Source organism: Oreochromis niloticus, linkage group LG9 (assembly GCF_001858045.2).
Source record: "Oreochromis niloticus isolate F11D_XX linkage group LG9, O_niloticus_UMD_NMBU, whole genome shotgun sequence".
NCBI classification, from domain to species: Eukaryota; Metazoa; Chordata; class Actinopteri; order Cichliformes; family Cichlidae; genus Oreochromis; species Oreochromis niloticus.
Window position 1 is genome coordinate 14,092,715 of NC_031974.2, and position 13,808 is coordinate 14,106,522.

Here is a 13,808-nt window from a genome sequence, read left to right on the forward strand (position 1 = left end):
GTGATTTAGTTTATCTCAGCAAACACCTCATGAGAATGCCCTTGTTCTGCCTCCTCCTGCTTTCTGTCATCACTTCCCCCAATCACAATTCAGCTGTCACAGTTAAATCTTTTTCTGTTTAAGCTGCAAGATGAATGAACTGCTGATTTCAAACTTGTCATACCTGTGAAACTGAACAGTCAACCAACGCAAGTGAAGCAAACCTACAGGGATACATTTACTTGTGTTTATTTAAAGTACCTCTCCAAATATATTTAAATTTAGCTAGCCATCGTTGACATATCACAGTTTGGGAGTTTTGAGGGGAGTTAATTTGCAACCATAAATCTGCATTAGTCCCAGTCTCATGCTTTCTGCTGAATGTCTACATTACAGGTTGAATCGGGGGCTACACGTGAGTGTGACGGATCTGGGTTAAACGAACAGCATGCCTGGAGCTTTGATGCTGCAGCTGGTAATGCTTACAGTTTCTAACCCATCACATTTAAACGCAAAGGTCTTTTTTTTTCAGAGACCATGACAATCAGAATTCCAAACTACAAGCCAAATGCCATAAAAATAACACAACTCAACAGACTCACTTCACTGTGCTCCCACAATGAGGGGCTGTTCTTTGGCACGCACGTTAATCCACCCTGGCTTCAAAAAAGTGAATCAACACTTTACTTTTACAACTCTAATTATTTAAAATAACATTGGCTCATTTTCCAGTTTAATCATCAAGACTGGGCAGCTAACAGTTCACTTCATAAAGATTTTCCAACATGCTGTCATTGTATGACACCCAATAGTCAGGCCACATTTCCTACAGAAGACCTGACCCTTACCTGCCCCCAATGTGTGATATCAGCGGGAGTGCCGGCTTAATAACAGAGGGTAGTTTAGCCCTCTCCTTCTCAAAATAAAGGTGAGATGTGGACAACTTCATTATAGTGTCTGCTGCAGGCAGGGAAAGCCCTGCAGATTAGAGGATCTGCCATGTTGGCCAAACAGACTTAACCACTGTCTGTTGGGAAGGGGCTGAAGGTTGGAGGTGAGCGAGGAAATGGAAAAGCACAAGATTTCTATGTGATTAGATGAATGCCTCTGTAATGCGAGAGAAAGCACAATACACAGTGAAACTTGCAGGTGTGGACAATTTATGGGACTAGCTGCTGGAGAAATTGTCTCATATGTCACAGGTTAGATCAGACAGGATGCGTAAAGTATGACTGAGGGGCTATATGCTCGTTTAACGTAAAGTGTAGTATGAAGTATAGGGAATGTTTATCTGAGAGGATCCCAGAAGTTAAAGATTGTTTGTACATATCACTCTTGAGTGATATTTAGGTCCAAGACTTTAAAATTTAAATCCACTTCAGATGAGTACTGGGGAAAGAAACGTCCAGTCAGTAAAGTCAAAGCAATGTTTTGGGTGAACTGAGACATTATGGAAAAATGGTATTGTTACTTGTTCTAGAGAAATATGCAATATGAATAAATCTGCTCCAAAGCTGCATCTGGCAAGTTTATCTGCAGTTGTATTTAGAGCACCAAAACTGTAATATTTATATGTGAAGGACTCACTTCTCATGGAGTAAGTCAGGTTTGTGTTTTGAGGACGATGAAGGGGATGCAAATGCAAATACTGTGGAACAAGCATCTTTGGTCACATTGTTACAAAAATAAACTTTTTAATGGATACTTAGCTTTTTTTTTTAATGAAACTATGATGTCAGAACGATAACTGACCCAGATTTAGCATCACCTAACAAATGCATATATATATTTTACAAAAATATCCTTAAATCTACAAATCAAACCATTCCATGTACCGTTCCACATTCCTCTTTTTGACCAGATGTATTGCAGTCTGCGTCCTCGTGTTTGTTTTCTCGACCTTTTCACTCCTCAGTTTTTTCTCATCAAATCTCTTCCGTCTACACTGCGTCCATTTACCTCACTTCCCATTTCCCCGACTATTCCCCCCTGCATCTCCCCTTCCTGTGGATGTCCCCTCTCAGTAATAAGCTCCTCTCATGTATGACCTCTCCTGTCATTCCCACCAGTGGAATCCTCCTTCTCTAATCTCTGCATTACTTTTACATTAATCCCACACTCGGCCGTTGGAGCTCATGTGACACGTTGCCATCATAAACCGCTGCTCGAACTGGAATGAATCGGTGTGATGAGGGAAAGCTGACTTAAAATGCTTAAGGCTACCACAGGATTCACCTGTAGCCTGTTGCTTTCCTTTTCCTCTCCATCCTTAAGTCCCTCAATTTTCCCTCTCAACGCCCCACCTCCTTTAGTGCATTCTCACTCACTCCTGGCCTTCAGTTCACACTCCAAGCCTGCTTCCTGTTCCCATGTCTTCCCCAAATCTTCTCAATCTTCCTCCATCTCCTCTCATCCCTTTCCCCTTGCATTTTCTGCCTCCCTTCATCCACTACCTCCCAGCACCTCCATCCTTCTCCCTCCCCCCTTTGGGCCGCAGTGGGACTGTTGGACTCACGCAGCCCCATGCTGAGCTCCTCCAGAGCCAAGCCAGAACAAAGAGCCCATTGAGCCGAGCAGAGACATAATGTGGGCCGCCTCTGACAGCACCGAAGATGAAGTCATGAGGTCGCCAAACAGTTAATAACGACGGCCCATCCTCCAGCTGCACCAAATGTGTGTGTACAGTTTTGGTGCCGCTGAGAAAAGTGAGAGAAAACGAGGGTGTCTGCAAGCACGCATGACTGAGTTTCCACAGTCTGCAACGCGTGTGTACATATCTTAGAGCATGTGGACGGACAAAAAGCTTTTAAGGGCGTAATGAGATACTCCACGACACCCAAAAATGCGCTCAATCACTGCGTAAATACCACAGAGGAGAGACAAAACCATCAGAGAATTGCACTTTTAGTTTTGGCCTCGCTCCAGCTGCGATGCAGAACACCCACCCCACCACCACCACCACAACCACCTCCCCCCGCCTTCCTCATTGGAGTCTGTCTGGCGCAAAGTCTGACATGAGACACATCTCCCCAGGACCGGAGCTGTCGCTGCAAGGCCCACACTCTGAACATCATTAGACTCACAGCTCCAGGTGAGATCATGCAGGGTAGCAAAGACCGAAAGATCCAAGTGTATTTGTGTCTGTGCAAAAGCACGCATGCTGGAGATCTGGTTCAGGCATTCATCTCCATGCCACTGAATGACCGTGGCCTATTAAAATGCCTTTACAGGACCACTTGCTTGTCAAGAGGCCTCCGGGCTGAGTTGTGCGCGGGACATGGGAGGGAGGCAGAGCGGGCGGGAGGCGGGAATGGTGAAAGACAGCTATGCAATTGATTAACATTAGAAGGACTTGCTCAAGTTCAAATTGCACGGCCTCCTCTGCTGTAAGCTACAGACGTTTGTTTCCCCGCAAGTAGAAAGCTTCTTTCAAACCCTGTCTGTGCTACACATCTGAGTTCAATTCTCCGCATGCCCTCACTCTGAAAATCAATTCCTCCTCCTCTCCTCTGCTCTTTTCCTCCAGGTCTGCGAACAGACCAGGGCGAAGGGATTACACTGTCCCTCCCCAGATCCGAGCAAGACAACAAATGGTTCTTATCAACTGACACCCCCTCCGCCGTCCAGAAAGAAAAGGCAGAAAAACTGGCCAAGCCGCTTCAGCACGGATGTGTTCTCTGGGTCCTGTCTGCCAATCGTGGCAACTCTTTTCACACTTAAAGCCTGAGCTATTTACGAGAGCCCTGGGAGAATACGTGCACAGCACCGGAGGGTGGGAAGAACTGAGGGGAGAGAGTTGCTGCTTCTCAACCTCTGCTTCTAATCAATCACCAGAAATCACTGCCGTGGTTTATGGCCTTTGATCCTAGCTCCTCTTTCGCACTGAAAGGGAGAGAGTTGGGCGGCGAAAGGGGAGGGAAAGCACAGGGAAGGGTGAGAGTCAAGGCCCAGAGGGTGTAGAGGTCAGGGGAGAGAGATTAGGGAGTACAGAGCCTTTTGCGCTCTCAAATCTGAAAGCATGTCTTGATTTAATCCAGTGAGTTTAGAGCACAGAGCAGCAAATGGCCTGGAAATATCTTTCATGCAAAAAGCTAATTATAAAGGGCAGTAAGTACCTCATAAAGGTAAAACATATATATAAAAAAACTGACTCTAGCTTTTCTGCTTTTTTCTTTTACCACTTTTTATCTTGATGTGCACATAACACATGATTCCACAACTTTATAATTTATTAATTGTTTATATTTTTTGGCTTATTTATGTATTTATTTTGCAGTAAACAAAGAATCCACAAGTTATTCATAAGCCAACTAGCTGGTATTATTTATGAAAATATTTCACTGTGCATAATAAATACATCTTTGTAAATAAAATCAAATTGTACAGACAATATCGAAGCCTATTTTTCTTTCTAAAATCCAACCCTGGTGGCAAGGCCACTAGTTGCTCCTTCATCCAAAGAGAAGAGAACAAACAAACCAAACAGAGAAAAACAATAAATCCTCCCGGTCGGGTCGTGACACTCCTGCTTTGTTCCTCCTGGCAGGTGGGAGGCCACTGATGCCTCCCGACAAATGGCCAGAATGGTAGAATAATCAACTACTGTTTCCCCACTTTAGTGGTTTATGGGTTTATGGGTTTACGGGCCGCCGGTCGTCCCTCAGCCTCCCTCTCTGAGGGGAGCAGCAGGAGCCAGCAGGACCGTAGATTCAGCAGAGTGAAGCTGGTCAATACACACCAATCCTCTCTCACGAGACAAGCTGATCTGTCATTAAACTGCTGGTCATTGGTTTAGACTTGCATGACCTTTGACCCCTGGGCCTTTCTGGTAAAAATGACCTCAGGTTTGTTTTTGTTTTTTTAAGGAGCCACTGTGGCATGAACTCTCACAACATATTAAAAATCTAAGAGTGGAGATGCATGCATGCCATGAATTCTGACTCATTTAACTACAATTTGTCTTGGTATCTAAAGATACACACATTAAAAACAAACAAACACAGAATTCAGCATCATTGCCGAAAGACGACATTAACGCGAAAAACAATACACAATTTTTAACAAACGCTGAGATTGCCAAATTCACTCGAAGATAAGGACAAGCGGTGAACTTATCTAATACAGTTTGCAGACTTCCTGGTTTATTGCTGTGCGTTCACTCAGTTTCCTTTGCAAATCAGTTAAAAACATGTGGCTTATTCAGAGATGCTTCTATCGATTATCATTTCCTGTTTTTGTTTTTTGTGTTTTGCCCTGTCTCTTGATATTGTGGTGGATCTCAGCAGTTGCTATATTAAGTCCAGTGTTACTGTAACAGCTGGCTAGCACAAAAAGAAGACCTACATTGTAATTAACTTGATGTTTGTTCTATCTACAACAAGTAGCACTGAGTGAAAAAAAAAAAGAAAGAAAAAAAGATGCAATTCCACTACAGCTAAATTCTGGTGGCACCACTGCAGTGTTCAGAGGTCTTGAGGCAGCGGCTTATATGCATCCTGCAGCAGTGAGGGAGCAGCGAAGCCCCAGCAGGCAGATCTGGGCAGGCGGAAGTGTGCCAGACGAGAGAGGCCAGGCAGCGCTGGAGTGGGTTGGGCTGCTGAGGTTCCCCTCCGCCCTGAGTAGCAGCGAGGCTAAGCTAATCCTGCGCCTCAGGCCCCTGTGAGGTGGCTCTGCCAAAGTCTGTCCTCCTGCTGCTGCAGGAAATTGCCTTCAGTGCAGAAGTCCATGAAATGGCTATGGCTCACCAGTGAAGGCAAAGCACATCCGCTGCGTGTGCACATGGTGATTTTACAATTCTACAGGTAGCTTCAATATTTATCTTTGAAAGCTCATAATGTACTATCATAAAAGAGCACGCTATGGTTACATTTTGTCATCTTCTATGTATACCTTCTAATTCTAACACAATGTGTTTTTATGCATTTCTATGTATTATGCATGTAGCATACAGCGGTCTTTTGACACTTAAAGCCACTTTTCCTGTGTGGGGCTGCGTGTCAGGGTCTATAACGCCTCCTCCATTGTGCTGTTTGACCCACGGGCCAGGCAGAGCTCCCATGAGGTCCCTTATCCCTCCATCAGTTCTTTCTCATTAGCCCCCACAGGCAGAGCCCCCAGCAGGATAACATGAAGAAGCCCCTGCTTCCCTCTTTGGTCCCCATAAAAAAACATATAGCACAAATACAGATGACACAGGTCACCTTTTAGGAAAAGAAAAAAAAACTACAGTTAAAGAAAACAGCACTTAAAATAATTAAGGAATCAATCCTCCCATTAGATCTCCTGATGACGCTGAGTCATCTGATAGTCAGGCTGTGTTTGAGTGTTCCTATTAATTTTATGCATTTATGAATAACTTTCCTTTAGGTATTGTTCTTTTTGTGTGTGTGTGTGAGTGTGAGTGTGTGGAGGGGGGGGGGGGGATTAGCAGCAGGGACAAAAAAGTGGAAAGCAGAGGTGACAGCATGAGCAGGGAGGAGGGGGAGGAGGAGATGGGGCAGGACACAGTGGAGAAACAGTTGATTATGAGTCCCATCAAGTGATCAATGATTTCATTAATAAGACGGATCATGCGGCTGTCATAGCTGTGACACGGGCTGAGGGATGATCCGCTCCCAGTGCTCCATTTCAAGCCTCCCTCCCTTCCTCCCTTCCTGTCCTTCCAATATTGCCTCCCTCTGCCAACGACAAGGGAACGCCAAGGAAAGAAAAAAAGGGGGGGAGGGGGGCTGGGTGTTGGTGGGGATGGAAGGAGGAGGGGGTTAGTCATGAGGGAGGGAGCAAATGGAGAGGGGGGAGAAGAGGGAGGAAGAAAAGTGAAAATCCATTTTGAAACCCATTTTCAATTAGGGGTCCACAAGCTGTTATCACAGGTGTCCCAGAATGGGGGCCCGTAAGTGAAAATGTCTCCTATCCGTTTCTGAAATGAAACCTTATCTGGGAGGCACAAAGATGGCGGGGACAGCGTATCTGTAAATTACTTTCCATCCCTGCTGTTAACGGGAACTTTATTTCTGTCAGATGACATTCCCCTCTATTTACTGTTGATCATTTAAATGGCTCCCTAAAAAGAAGGAGGCCCCTCACTCTTCCTCTATCACCCCCCCCCACCCATCTCTCTGTATCATTCAACCTTCTCTGCCCATCTGAAGATTTTTTCCTTTTTTTTTCAGTGTAGTCAAGTGCTCCTTTTCTTCCTTAAACACTTTAGCCACGCTCTCCATTTGCTTGGGGATTTCTGCAGTAACCTACACGAAAGCCTAACATTTGTTGCCCTTTAAGGCTTAACTTGTTTGCCTTCTGAGACCCTCACTCTCTCACCCTTTTAAGCACGCCCATTAAAACATCCCAACTCGCCCACTTAATAACATGCTTTGCAGAGGCTCTGCAGTCGAAGCGGCGTTCACTGACAATCTTCTAAACTGAGCCCGCTTTTTCAATTCCCATCCTATTATTTACACTCGCTCCCTCTCCTTCCCCGGATCGGCAGCACTCATATCATAAAAGTCCAACCAACCAGAAACTTTTACCATTCTTTTTCTCCTTTGCAAATAACCAGTCCTTTAGCCCCCCACCCTGTTATTTTTTTTTTTTTTATTAGCAAATTATCCCATGACGACGGGATTTATCCAACCAAGGAGCATGGACATCTTTTTTTTAATCGTAGGACCTAACAAAAGAATCAAGGGACTTTGTGGTCCACCTGCCTGCTGAATGATGAGGATTGGCGGGGAGAGACCCCCGCTCCCCCCTTCACCCCCACCCCCCGTCATCTCCAAACCCCTCCTAAAGAGCACCAATCACAGCATTGTTGTGGCACAGTCGGCTCTTTTGAGCTGTCACTGCTAAAAGGAGGGGGCACAGAGATGAATGGTACACAGGATGAAGCCACCATTTAGCTAACCATGTGGGAACGCTCTACCAGGACTCAATAATTACTCCGGGGCCTGTTCATCCTGGACAAACCCAACTTAGGGACAAGAGAGCAAAGGAGCAAGGAATGCTTAAGTTGGGAATTATCGCTGCAGTGCACACGAAGGGAGGATTTTGGAGCTTAAGGTTATCATCACTAATAAGCTCTGATCAGATCAATACCTACTTCCGAGCTGAATCAGAGTTGCAGAAAATGGCTGTGCTTCCTGGTAGCAGAGATATCTTTGGATAACATCCGTACTAACCAGTCCACCTGCCCTCCCTAATTGTTTTCCACTTTTCACAACTTATCATAGCACGCTATTGCCAGGCGCTCCGTGGGGGTTTCTGCTGTGCTGAGATCAGGGGCCGCTACTCTGCCTGACGGGGGGAAATATTTTGCCGGGCCTTCCTAAGATGAACCAGTCACTGGGGTTCCACAGCTGCTCACAATTACCTTTTGTTTGGATGGATGCATTGGGGCAGGGGGCTACGAGGGTTAAAGTTGAGGCGAGTGTAGGGTTACACCTGATAAGAGGTTATGAGTTCTGGGGCCGAATGGGGAATGTGCTGTAATTATAACCACACAAAGAATGTGTAAGCTATCTTATGATTCCAGGAGAGAGATTGGGATCTAAAAGGGACCTTTCTCTTCAGATAAGTATCATCCCGCCCCTCGTCAAGTGAGTTATGGGACTACTGTATTTTAGGGAGTGCAAAGTCGTAGCATGCCCTCTGACGTGGCAAACGGCAGATTTTTAAGACAAACCTTGAGCCGTTTACAGCTGTAATTATCAGCACATTACTAAGAAAAATCCACAATCACGGTTCCAAATTACAGCCATGCTTTTTCCGTAACAAACTTTTTCTTACTGTCCCTTTAATGAATGAAACAGAGCCAGCCATCTGGGAATGAGTAAGAGTGAGAGTGTTCCCAAGATGCTTCAGGATGCATTAGCTTACCTACTTCCTGTGATAACTTCCATATGGAGAGCAAGTCACAGCGACTTATTTACCCCTTCCTAGACTGTTTGTCTTCCGTTCACACTTGGAATGATCATGTTTGACATCAGCAGAATGAAGAGGAAGTCACAAAACACTCTATCAGGCCACCAGCTCTGCCTCCGAGAGTCAAATCTCCATACCCCCAAAAACCTTCCAAATCCTCTCACTGCTAATGAGCGCAGCTGCAGCTTAGGCCATGGTGATCTCAACTCCGATTTTGTTATGACTTTCATTTGAACAAAAAAAAAAGTCTAATATTTCTACTCCAAGGCTCAGAAGTGGGAATGAAAGGCTGAATGACGACAAGCTTAATGAAGCGCAAGCACCGTGCAGCTTTTAATAGCAAGTGTTGAAGACATTGCTATGTAAACATGTCAAAGTTGCTACCAGTGAGCATTGTATTTGACTCACTGTTAGCCATGAAAATAAAGAAAGAGTTATGTGAAAAAAACAGTGGGTGTCTAAATCTTTAGATGGTCGTTTATAATAATCATTGGACCGCCGGTTAGTTCAGTGGCCCTACAGCTCAAACATGTTGAGTGATGGTCGCTGACACATGTAGACTGTAGATAGAAGATGGATGTAGACACCATCACGTCACCCTTTGTGGACTTTATTGTGACCTTGCAGCAGTCATTGTTGTGATTTCATGGACCAATATGTGATCATATGTCTTTGTTATTAGCTAGTACAAGCTAGCTTGTTAGCAAAGTGCATCCATTGCCTGAAAGGATGCATCACACAGAAACAGATACCTGCTAACTAATGCTGAGTTAGATACAAATAAAATACATGTATAAAAACTGGAACACTGACTACTTTGTTGGCCTGTTAGTACAAGTAGCTTCATACATGACTAGCAGACAGGTAGTCGTTACATAGTGGCCTAGCGGGAAAGTGGTGATGAAATCAAATATAGGAGTTAAAACAAAAGTCATGCAAAGGTTTTGCACCGTCAAAGGCAACTCCGGGTGCCTTTGGTTTCAGACTATAATACTGGACCTTTTTTTTCTACGAAGGTTTGAACTTTGAGAGTATTTAAACAAGAGAAAAGTGTGAAAATGTTCATGTCTGTCTGAGAAAAGTGTATAAAGTGCGTAGTGAGAGGTTTTACAGCCTTAAAACATCTATAATAATTGTAAAAAAGAAAGTTGGCTACTTCGCTGATTTCACCTATCGCGGGTTATTTTTGGAACGTAACTCCCGCGGTAAACGAGGGACCACTGTATACTCCACTGTAGACTCGGACAGCTGGAGATCTGCATGTGTAGTCATTCCTGTAACACTTTGTTGAACTCCACTTCCTGAAGCACACGCATTGTAATGTAAATTTTGCTGACAAGTCCGCATGGTCATGAAAAACAGACATCCACACAGACCCTCATGCTAACTATCTGATGATGAAATGTACATCACGCAGATCCAAGTGGATCCTATTGGATCCTAGGGAACTTGTGGATGCGGAAAGCATAATCCCGGCCTAAGTATTCGAAATGTTAGGCCGTGACACAATTAGAACCAGACCCAACGCTTGCAATACCTTTTGATACAAACATTCAGAGGTTCTTGTTTCTTTAAGTGTAGTGTATGTAATGAGGCTGCCTGTCAGCAGCAGTCCATTTTAAATATATGTACTGCCACACTATGCCTCTGACTTAAAATGACTTTTTAATAAGGAAGTTTATGTTTAAGTTCATCAATCATTTGGGGTTTTTGAGGGGTTTTTTTTGTTTTTTTACCTTTACCGGGGGCATGAAATTTATTATTGAGAACCAGATAATTCTACTGATATTGGTACCAACTACTAAATTTCTCTTTTCCCAAGTAAATATCCATATTTCTGCTGTAAAACCTGGTCTTGTAAGTCTAAGACAACTGTAACCCAGTTCCAGCTTGGAGCTGGTGGCTATTTTTGGAACTGCAGGTTTTGGCACTTACTTTTTTTTGACTCTAGTAAAATAAAAGATGAAAATGGATAGGAAATTTTCAGTCAATGGTATGTTCATGGACACATTAGGATATCATTTGTTATCTGATCTGGTTAACCTGAATGCACTTTTTATTTTGAGTCGTCCCCGCTGAAAAAACACCTTAATATAAGATGTGTGCATTGCATTCTTTCAATTGTGGACTCTTATTACTCAAAGAGTAATCTGACTAATGGGGTGGCTTGTGGCTATATTACAAAAGATCAAAAGGTTATTGACATGAATTACTGCAGCTCAGTTAGAGGTGACTTGTACCGTTTGAGGTGGTGCTGGAGGCCACTGCTTTCTCACTGATGTCACTTCGTGCTAATGAGCCCTTGGTAGCCACGATGGTCTCCACCCTCTTCTTCTTCTCAGCTGCTGAACTGGCCTGGGACTGGGTTTCCATGACGATTGTTCATTCCTCAAGACCTCATGGAGACGGGATAACTAATGGAGAAAAAAACAGAAGATAAAGCCGGTGAATGCAAAGATGGAGTATATATTTAGAAGATTAATCAGTTAGCAATAAGTTTACTTTTTCTAATGTTATCTGTAGAATGCTTCAGAAGTAAACTGTGAACCCTGTGAGGAAAACTTTAGATCCAGTCCTCCCTTTTCATGGTGCCCAGAGCACACTGAGGGTCAATCCAGGAGCTCACACTGATTTATTTTAACTCAAACCTGCTGGGCTCTGATCTGCTTGTCAGGGGCCTGATTTCCTTCCTCGCTAACTGCGGTTAAATATCCAAAACCAAAATTTAGTGTGCCCTGTTTTCAGCTGTCACGCTAAACTCCTGACTTCTTGTCAAAAATACAACAACTCTATAAACAGAGTGCGGCAGGACATCCCGACTAGGTTTTATATCTCAGAATAGAAGTAAAGGCAGCTTGTGGATATACTGATAATCCTACTCTAGCAGTCTTTCCAAAGAGAAAGGAGAAACCTTAAGGGGATACCACAGAGAGAGAAACATTCACAGTCCTGAAAAAACAAGGGTTGTTTGAAGGCCCTTTTGGGAATATCATGGTGCCGGGCAATTTTTCTTTCAAAGAATAAAGGTGGTTCAAGTTAATACTGTCTGTGGGTTTAGAAGGGGTTCAGCCAACAGTCTAGCAGACATGCTGCTCAGTTCAGCACCTCAGAGGCTGTCTACAAGCTCAACTCTATCTAGGTCATGGAGGTCTCTGATTATGGAGACAACATGGTGATACACCACAACCACTCATTTACACAAAGTACAGGACAGTTTCATTTGGTCCGTTACAAAGCCTTTACTTAGACCCCGTAATTCTTGGATAATTACTGGAAATATTTAGTCTGACTGATTTTCTTTACAATAAAGAGCAGCTAATTACCCAACTGTACTATTTAATTGTCCTCCTCTCTGTAAACACGCATGGATACAAAGGCAGTAAAGTCAGCTGTAATGCAAAGAGAGTAGTGCTGCTCAAAGAAAGAGGGGGGCGAGCTGATTTTTACCAACTCCCCAAGGAAGGAAGGCAAGGGGGAAGTGGTGAGGGGTAAACTTCAGACAAACACTGTGCGCTTTGTTTGTTTTTTTCCCCACCCCCTGAAAAACCAGAGTCTGTCATCCATTCTGACCCGACAACAACATCTGTAAGCAATTGCTGGCTTACAAAAAAAAGGAGAGGAAGAAAAAACACAATGCAATTACACCCCTACCAATCAAAACAGAATTAAACAAGAGCTTGTCCTCTAATCACTCCCACATGAATACATGCGTAGCCGTCATCTCCAACCAAAGACATTTTTGTCCTACTTGAACTGATATCATCTCAAATCACTGCTGCATGTGTTTGATAGAGTGAATGCTTTCATTTCTGGGGCGGGGGTTACGCAGCCTGAGCGAGTTATAATCATTAGAGCGTGTGCAATACATGTACAGTGCTATGAAAAGGTATGTTCCTCTTTCCTGATTTCTTAATTCTTTGCATATTCTCACACTTATGTTTCAGATCGTCAAACAACGTTTTATATTAAGTAAAGATAACTTGAGTAAAAATTCAGGTTTTAGATGATGATTTCATTTATTAAGGGAAAAACGTTATCCAAATCTAACTGGCTCTGTGTGAAGAAGTAATTGCCCCCTAAACCTAATAACTGGTTTTGCCACCCTTGGCAGCAAGAACTGCAATCAAGAATTACGTTAACTGGCAATGAGTCTTTCACATCACCGTGGAGTAATTTTGGTCCGCTCTTCTTTGTAGAATTGTTTTAATTCAGCCACATTAGAGGGTTTTGAGCATGAACAGCTCGTTTTAAGGTTGTCCCAAAAGATCTCAATCTGATTTAACTCAAACTCTCCTGAGGTCACTCCAAAACCTTCACTTTGTTCTGTATTTTTGTTTGTTTTTTTGTGATATTCAGAGGTGGACTAATCCAAATGCTCTTGAGCTTCCGAGACACAAACTGCTGGCCGGAGATTCTCCGGGAGCAGAATCCATGTTTCCATCAATTACAGGAAGTCCTGAAGCAGCAAAGCAGCACCAGGCCATCACACTACCACCACCATGTTTGATTGTTGGTGTGATAATATTTTTATTAAATGCTGTGTTAGTTTTATCCCAAATGTAATGGAATCAAAACCTTCTAACAAGTTCAGCTTTTGTCTTGTCATTCCACAGAACATTTTCACACATTTTTCTTGGAGATCACCAAGATGTTTTTGGCAGTCTTTGTGTTTGTTTTTGTCAGCAGTGGTTGTTTCTCTGGAATCTCCCATGGATGCCATTTTTTCCCAGTTTCTTTCTTATTGAATCATGAACTCTGACCTTAACTGAGAGACGTGAGGCCTGCAGTTCATTAGATGTTGTTCTTGGTTCTTTTATGACCTCCTGGTTGAGTCATCGATATTCAATTTTGGAAGGTTTCACCATTGTTTCAAGTTTTCTTCGTTTGTGAAGTATACTTGAGAGCCATGA

At 43.5% G+C, this 13,808-nt stretch overlaps 1 protein-coding gene across 1 annotated transcript in view; it reads right to left on the bottom strand.

Moving 5' to 3' along the window:
- gli3 (GLI family zinc finger 3) overlaps positions 1-13,808 on the bottom strand; it is a 96,843-nt gene that overhangs the window by 67,888 nt on the left and 15,147 nt on the right. The window contains exon 2 of the mRNA XM_005449015.4: positions 11,139-11,312. Within this exon, the coding sequence (XP_005449072.1) occupies positions 11,139-11,271 (133 nt within the window). The 5' untranslated portion in view covers positions 11,272-11,312. The remainder of the gene's footprint in view (positions 1-11,138; positions 11,313-13,808) is intronic.